Source organism: Sorex araneus, chromosome X (genome assembly GCF_027595985.1).
Source record: "Sorex araneus isolate mSorAra2 chromosome X, mSorAra2.pri, whole genome shotgun sequence".
NCBI lineage: Eukaryota > Metazoa > Chordata > Mammalia > Eulipotyphla > Soricidae > Sorex > Sorex araneus.
The window spans coordinates 51,759,699-51,768,628 of NC_073313.1; the positions used below are offsets into that span (position 1 = coordinate 51,759,699).

The following is an 8,930-nucleotide window of genomic DNA, read 5'->3' on the forward strand; positions in this document are numbered from 1 at the left end:
ATCTCTCCCAATTTTCTTTGTGTCTCTCTTCTCTATATTTCCCCTCATCTTTCTGTCCATCTCTGTCTCTTATCTCTGTGCCTCAGATATCTCTATCTGTCGCTCTTTCGGTCTCTCTCTGGTGGTGCTTCTTTTTCATGGACTCTCTCTGTCTCATGTCTGTTGCTATATATTTCTCCTTATTTATGTCTGTCTCTCTCTTTGTCCCCATCTTTCTTTGTATTTCCTTCCCTGTGGCTCTGTCTCTGTCTCTGTCTCTGTGTCTCTTTGTCTTCCTATTTCTCTCTGACTCCATCTATCTGTGTGTCACTGTCTATTACTGTTTTTCTCTATATCTCTGTGTCTCTTTTGTCTCCCTGTGTCTTTCTTTCTCTTCTCTCTTTGCATGTGTGTGTTACTGTGTTCATCTCTATTACTTGTTGTATTTAAGTTTCTCTTCTCATTGTGTCTCACTCTTTATCTTTACATCTCTTTCTTTCTGACTCTTTCTGTATTTCTTGTCTCCTCTCTTTCTTTCATCTCTCTGTTTCTGTCCTTCTCTTGGTCACTATTTATCTCTCAGTGGGTATCTTTCTTTTTCTCTCTATCCTTCTGTCTCTGTCTTCTCTCTTTATATCACTTTATCTTTGTCTATATATGTCTCTGTCTCCATTTCTCTAACTGAATCTGTCTCTGAGAATCTTGTGATGATCTGTCTCTTGGTCTCTCTGGCTTTTGTCTCAGTCTATACCTATTAATATCTGTTCTTTTATGTCCCTCTTTTTCTACCCCTCTTAACTTTGTGTTTCTTTCCTGTCCTTCTTCCTGACTCTGCTTGTCTCCTGTCTTTCTCCATTTCTCCCAGTTTCTCTATCATTCTATTTCTCTCTATGTCTACATTTGTCTATGGATTCTGTAGCTCTGTTTCTGTATCTGACTCTGTCTCAGTATCTCTGTCTGTCATCTGTCTCAGTCTTTGACTACGTTTCTGTGTTTCACTGTTTCTTTCTTCCTCTGACTTTATCTCTGTCTTTCTTGTGTGGCTCCCTTTCTATATGTGTCTCTTGTCTGTGTGACTCTCTGTATCTCCCTATATTTAGTTATATTATGAATTGTATCACTTTTTGTTTTTTCCTCTCCATATATGTTAAGGATAATTGGGCCAGAGTGGTGCTTGCCTTGCAAACAGCAGACCCAGGTTCAATTCCTGGCAACAATGATGGTCCCCAAGCTCCGCCAGGAGTGATTCCTGAGTGCAGTCAGGAGTAAGCCCTGAGCACCACCAGACATGCCCCTCAAAAAAAAAGACAAGGGTTACTTACAATTCTACCAATGATAGTTTCATGCATACATACATTGTTACAATACCACACCACCACGAGAGTGCCCACATCCCTCCATCAATGTCCCATCCTTCTGGTCCTCTCCTTCTGATTAACTTCACACTGCATGATACCCTCTAGTTCCACCCATACAGTGGAAAAATGCATAATTTTAGCTTTTTCTTGTAACTAAATAGTATTCCACTGTGGCTAACACAATTTATCCAGTCACCTGTTCTTTGGCATGTGGGTGTTTATCAGATCATGGCTATAGGGGCTGGAGCGATAGCACAGCGGGTAGGGCATTTGCCTTGCACACGGCCCACTCGGGTTCGATTCCCAGCATCCCATATGGTCCCCCGAGCACCGCCAGGAGTAATTCCTGAGTTGCAGAGCCAGGAATAACCCCTGAGCATCGCCAGGTGACCCAAAAAGAAAAAAAAAAAGATCATGGCTATAGTGTATAGTGCTGCAATGAACATAGATATGGACTTTTCTTAAAAGATAGTGTGGGCTAGAGTGATAGCACAGCAGGTAGGGCGTTTGCCTTGCACGTGGCCGACCCGGGTTCGATTCCCAGCATCCCATATGGTCCCCTGAGCACCGCCAGGGATAATTCCTGAGTGCATGAGCCAGGAATGACCCCTGTGCATTGCCGGGTGTGACCCAAAAAGCAATAAAATAAAATAAAATAAAATAAAAGATAGTGTTTTGCCCCTTGGGGTAAATGCCAGCAAATAGAATTGCTAACCTACATGCAAACTTGATTCTTAGTTTTTTGACAAATATTCCTCTTGTTTTCCAAACAGTTTGAACCAGTCAACATTCCCACCAATAATCAATAAGGGTTCATTTTCCCCCTATCCATGTCAATACTGATTGATTTTGCTCTTTATATGTGCCAGTCTTGTTTGTGTGAAGTGATATCCCAGTATTGAATTTTTAGCATTTCCTTAATGGTAGTGATACAGAGCTCTTTCTTTCACTTATCTATTGGCCACCTATATTTCACACAATAAGTTATCTGTTATACAGGAAGTGTCCATATGTCATAGAGGGGATGTCTGTTCATCTCTCCATTTTCGATGATATTGTTTGACTTTTTGTCATGTGGTTTTACAATTGCTCTATATATCTCATATAGTGACCATTTATCAGATGAGTAAATGTTTTCTTTCAGTCTGTGGACTGTCGTTTTATTATAGTCATTGTTCCCTTTGAACTATATAAAGTATTTAATTTGATATAGTCCCACTATTTATTTGTTTGTTTTGCTTCTGTTTGGCCAGTGGCATTGAGCCACAAAATGCATTTCATGAGGTAGCCTGCTTGTGTTTTCCTACATATATGCTTTTTAGGTCACACCTAGCAATGCACAGGGGTTACTCTTGGCTCTGCACTCAGGAATTACCCCTGGCGCTGCTCAGGGGACCATATGGGATGCTGGGAATCGAACCCCAGTCTGCCGTGTGCAAGGCAAACGCCCTACCCGCTGTGCTATCGCTCCAGCCCCCCTCCATATATTTTAAACGATGAATTCTGCTATTGAGGTCCAGAATCCATTTTGAATTGACTTTTGTGCATGGTGTGATACAGAGGTCTAAAATTATTTTTTACAAGTGGTTGTCCAGTTTTCCCAGCACTAGTTGTTGAAGAGGCTTTCCTTGCTCCACTTCATATGCTGTGTCCCTTTGTTTTGTTTTGTTTTGTTTTGTTTTTGCTTTTTGGGTCACACCCAGCGATGCACAGGGATTACTCCTGGCTCTGCACTCAGGAATTACCCCTGGCGGTGCTCAGGGGACCATATGGGATGCTGGGAATCGAACCCGGGTCGGCCGCGTGCAAGGCAAACGCCCTACCCGCTGTGCTATTGCTCCAGCCCCTGCTGTGTCCCTTTTTCAAAGAATACCTGAGTCCATATACCTGAGGATCTATGTATGTGCTTTTAATTTGGGGGTGGGATGAGTTAGGGGACACACCTGGTTATGCTTGGGGCTTACTTCTGGCCCTGCACTCAGGAATCACTCCTGGTTGGATGTGGGAGACCATATAGTATGGTAGGAATCAAACCCAGGTCTGCGGAGCACAAGGCACACACCATCACCAGCTGTACCCTAGCTCTGGCCCCTGGACTCTCAATTCTATTCCACTGGTCTGAGAGTTTGTCATACTAGTACCACAGTATGTGTCTCAACTGCTACAGCTTTATATTATAATTTCATATTGGGTAAAGCCTCCCACCTTCATTTACTTAGGATTGTTTTGGCTATTTGAGGATTCTATTACTTCATATATATGTCAATAGCATTTGCTCTATGTCTCTAAAATGCCCTGGGATATTTTTATAGGGACTGCCTTGAATCTTCTTCTGTGGTCATTATGATAATATTACACACTTTAATCCATGAACAAGGCAAGTATTTTCATTTCCTTGTGTCTTCTTTATTTTTATAGTATTTTTATTTTATATGCTTTTAAGCTAATTTTCAAATACTTGACTTTTTGGAGATAACACAGATATTTAGAAAACCATAAGAATTCTATCCAAAAAATCCTAGTAACAATAAACTTGCACAGTGAAGTGGACAGTTTACAAAATCACTACAGAGAAATAATGACATTTGTGTATGAAAACAATGAAGTAGAAAAGGGAGAAATAAAAACCTCCCATTCACAGTCATCTCCCTCTCTTTGTCTCTGTCCATCTCTGTCTCCCTCAATCCATCTATGACCTTCTCTCTGTTCTCTGAGTATCTTAGTCTCTTTTCTCTTTCCCTATGTGTCTGTCTTTCTTTCTCAGTGTCTCCCTTTTCTTCACTTTATATCTCTCTGTGTCTTCTGTGTCTTTCAGTCTCCTCTCTTTATCTATTTCCTTGTGCTATTTCCTTCCGTACTTCCCTTTCTTTCTTTCATTTTTCTTTTTTCTTTCCTTCTTTGTTCCCTATCTTACCCTTTCTGTCTCTTTCTTTGTGAGATTCTATGTTTCTGCTTTTGTCTCTCTCTCTCTTTCTTTTTGTGTGTTTCCCTGCATCTCTCTGACTCTATCTCTGTATCTTTCTTTTCTATCTTGCTCTTCCACTGCTTCCTTTGATCTTGCAACAGTTTAATAGAAAATGTAGATTTTTTTAAAATTCCACACTATCATGAATATAAACTGAGGTTTTCAACTCTGGCATAAGCTTAATAAACAAAGAGAAATAAGAAATACAATAGTGTGTTAACATTTTTTCACTTTTTTCCATACTGACAGTGCAAATACAAATTTGGTCTAATTATACAGACTCTCAATCAACAGTGTACAGTCGTTCTTTATCCTCCATACTAACAAATGTAAAAGTTTAAGGCTCAAGCAGTAGCAAATGTACAAGCTTCAAAAACCATGTAAGCAGGAAATTCACTAGTTTTCACAGAGGTACATCTGGAACATTGAAAAGATATTATTTATATGCAATAATGTGAAATGAATTTTTAAGTAACACTTCAGTGAAACAATCCTGAAAGATAGAAACAACAGGTTATCAGCTTAAGGAATCAACCAACTTGTTTCAGTCATTTTGAGTCCATGTCTTGAAATCAGGTTTCTGTCCTAAAGAGCTTCTTATCGTGTCCTTTATCCATTTATGTAGTAAATTTGAAGTGTTTTATTAGTCACAACTACTACATCAATTGCCAAGGACTTCAGCAGTGTCAGAGAAATCTGGGAAATGTTCATGCATAAGGAAGGCTATTGCCTTAGTGGATTAAAACTGTCCCCATACAATAGTAGACATCAACCCTTAGTGAAGCGTTGTAAAAAGCAAACAGGTTGAATACATCGGGTAAGGAGACAAATACAGCATATGCCTTTAGAGCTACCAACTCAGGAATTCTCTCAGTTATTGAATCTTGCAGAAAAGTAATTTTTTCTTTCTCAAATTCAGGTGATGACAATATTCCTCACTCCAGATCAGGTGCGTCTTCATCATCACTTTCTTCCATATCATCATCTGTTTCATATACGTCTGGTAAATCCATATCTTCCTCACCAGCCAGGCTATTCATCATTTCAGAGAAACGCTCAAAACTAGGCAGATCTTCATCCGAATCCTCTTCCCAATCTTTCCAATTACTGAAGTCCAGACTAAGCCAGTTAAGCTTGGCCCTTTCTTTCGCTAGCCTTGGCCAGGGCAAGCCAGACTCTCTTTTTCGCAAATAACAGCAAATTGACCTGTCGGTTCTCTTATGCTTGGAACCATGTGGGTCAATACTGCGAAAAAGCTCAATTTCATTGGCACGCTTACGATTATCATTCCCTCCAACACAGCTGAATATCAGTTTAGAGCTTTCAAATAGTACATTCACATCCTTACTATCCTCAACGCAAAACTCAACGAAGACAAAGTCTCGTCGATCATACCATTTCGCAGGAGCCGGCTGCACGGTGAACGTGGCGGGGATGCGGTGGGCGTGCCTCTCCGGCGGCAACCGCAGCGGAGTTGACTCCCGCCCGGCTTGGGTGGTCATAGCGGAGTTTTCTCCCGGTCTTCGCCGGCTTTTCCCTGAAGACGGCTGCTGCTGCCGGCGGTGGCGGCGGTGGCGGCGGTGGCGGCGGTGGCGGCAGTGGCTGCGAGCTTTGACAGCTACCAGCTGTGGCTGCGACTGATCAGTCTGACAGCTGCTGCGGGATATGGCGGCTGGACTGTGACGGTGGCTGCGGTCTCGACCTGGGTCCCCACAATGCACTGCGCAATGTCAGTGGCTCCTCCTTCTGCCAGGGAGCAGGCGAAAGTGTCTCCCATGACTCTTTTATTCATTTATCCTTTTAAAATTGAATCCCAGTGAGTTACAAAGTTACAAGGCTATTCGTGATTGAGTCCCAGGCATACATGTTCCAGCACCTCTATCACCTACCCTTCACCAATATCCCCAGGTTCCCTCCCACCCCAAAAACACAATGCAGAAAAACCTTTGCACTCCTATATTCATTGCAGAATTATTTACAATAGCCAAAATTGGGAAAGAACCCAAATACTGAAAAACAGATAATTGAATAAAGAAACTATCCCAACATCTCTGATTGTCTCCATCTATATGCATCTCTCTTTATCTCTGTATCTGTCTCTCTTAGTCCATGTTTCTGTCTCTCTGCCCTATTTGTTTCTTTATCTGACTATTGCTTAAGATCTTTTGTTTGGTTGTTTGTTTTTGGGCATGCTCAGGGCTTACTCCTGGTGGGCTTGGCAGACCAACTCTGATTGGCCAGGTGCAAGGCAAGCAGTTTACTCACTGGGTCCCTGACTCTGTCTCTGTTACTCTATTTTCTGTCTCTGTCTCTCTGTGTCTCCGTCTCCATGTGTATTGCTGTCTGTGACTGCTTTCTCTCTATTAGTGTCTCTTTGTTACTCTTTCTGTCTTATCCTTGACTTGGTTTCCTTGAGTCTCTGTCTCTATCCATCTCTTTCTTTGCGTGTTTATGTCACTGCATCTGTCTCTTTATGTCTCTCTCCCTGTGTCTCTCAATATCTCTCTGTGACTCTATCTCTCTGGGTTTCTGTCATTCATTCCCTGATTCTCTGTCATACTCTATCTGCTTTTATCCATCTCTCTCATTGTGCTTTTCTCTATGTCTCTGCCCTATCTTTCTATGTATCTCTCTTCTTTATCTCTCTTTCATTGTCTCTGTGTATCATTGTTTCTTTCTGTCTGCCTCTCTGTCTCCCTTGTCTCTGCCTCTGTCTCTGAATTTCTCTCTGACACTGTTTATTTGTGTCTCTGTTTCTCTCTGTCCTCTGTCTCTGTCCTCCCTGTGTCTCCATCTGATTTATTCTCTTTATTCTCTGTTTTTGTCTTTCACCATTTCTCTCTGAGGAAGGCAGGTAGATAGGGAAGGGCCCCAAAGAAATGGAATTCCTGGGAAGTAATAAAAACCAATAGCCCCAAGCCTGCAAAAAGCCTACCCGGTGACACAGGAACTAAGGTGTGATAAGATTTTTACCTGGAGTTAGCATCTGGATTCCCCCTCCCCCACCTCCTCCACCCCATACCGACAACGCTGAGAGAAGCTCCCTAGGAACAAAGGCCAGGGAAGGAATTTCAAAAAAGACCACCTACTGCTCTCAACTCTACCCCCTTGACAACCACCCTAGCAACAGGCTCATACCTAGGGATGGGGCAGCTTGGGAGAAACCCTATAAAAAACAACTTGAACAAAGAAAGCATGTGATATGCTGCCCAATTCCACGGGCTGCCTGTGTGTTGTAGCTGAGCATATGTGTCACCGGCATCTCCCCTCTTAAGATGTGTACTTTTATATACTTTCATATCTAATGCTGGAATATGTACTGGGACTCACTCCACCTTTCTCTCTTGAGCACATTTCTCTTTCTCTCTTTCTGCCTCCCTCCCCTTCCTCAAAACCTCCAAATAAAAATGTTTTTTTTTCTTTACTGCTCACCTCCTCCTGAAATTCTTTTCCTGTTAAAAAGAGGAAGGACCCAAAAGGCGCGGGTAAGGTTTAGGACTGACTTTCCTTTTCTTTCCTTTCACTCCTGCCTGAATCCAGGGTTTTCTGAGAATTCGAGAATTCGAGAATTCGGGTGGCAGGGATTAACTGATGTGGATGTTGATGTGTCTTGACGGCCACCTAGTGGGCCTGGCGGAACTTCAGGTCTGTGCCAGGCATGCGCTCATCGCAGACGTTTTTTTTTTTTTTCTACTTACTTGCTTTTTTTTTTACATTTTCTTTTTTTAATTTATTTATTTTTAATTAGTGAATGACCATGAGGGTACAGTTACAGATTTATACATTTTTTTGTGCTCATGTTTCCCTCATACAAAGTTTGAGAACCCATCCCTTCACCAGTGCCCATTGTCCACCACAAATAAACCCAGCATCCCTCCTACCCTCCCCAATCCCATCTCCCCCCACCCCACCCGGCCACTGTGGCAGGGTATTCCTCTTTGTTCTCTCTCTCTAATTACGTGTTGTGATTCGCAATAGAGGTGTTGAGTGGCCAATGTGTTCAGTCTCTAGTCTACATTCAGCCCGCATCACCCTTCCCCCCGCATGGCCTCCAACAGCATTATACTTGGTGATACCTTCTCTGAGTTGCCCTCTCCCCAGAATGTGAGGCCAGCCTACAAACCGTGGAGTCAACCTCCTGGTACTTATTTCTACTATTCTTCTATTCTTGGGTGTTAGTCTTCTACTCTGTTATTCTATATTCCACAAATGAGTGCAATCTTTCTATGTCTGTCTCTCTCTTTCTGACTCATTTCACTTAGCATGATACTTTCCATGCCGATCCACTTATATGCAAAATTCATGACCTCCTTTTTTCTAACAGCTGCATAGTATTCCATTGTATAGATGTACCAAAGTTTCTTCAACCAGTCATCTGTTTTTGCTTCTCTGGGATATATTCCCAGCAGTGGTATTGCTGGGTCAAATGGGAGCTCAATTTCTAATTTTTTGAGAATCGTCCATATTGTTTTCCAGAAGGGCTGAACCAGTCGGCATTACCACCAGCAGTGTAGAAGGGTCTCTTTCTCCCCACATCCTCTCCAACAGCGGTTGCTTTTGTTCTTTTGGATGTGCGCTAGTCTCTGTGGTGTGCGGTGGTATCTCATGGTTGTTTTGATCTGCATCTC

General features: G+C 42.3%; 1 protein-coding gene across 1 annotated transcript; it reads right to left on the reverse strand.

Moving 5' to 3' along the window:
* Positions 1–3,728: 3,728 nt before the first annotated feature.
* Positions 3,729–5,979, reverse strand: LOC129399961 (prostaglandin E synthase 3-like). Its single transcript, XM_055121774.1, has one exon. The coding sequence runs from the start codon at positions 5,802–5,804 to the stop codon at positions 5,238–5,240; it is 567 nt and encodes a 188-aa protein (XP_054977749.1). The 5' UTR covers positions 5,805–5,979; the 3' UTR covers positions 3,729–5,237.
* Positions 5,980–8,930: the final 2,951 nt, after the last annotated feature.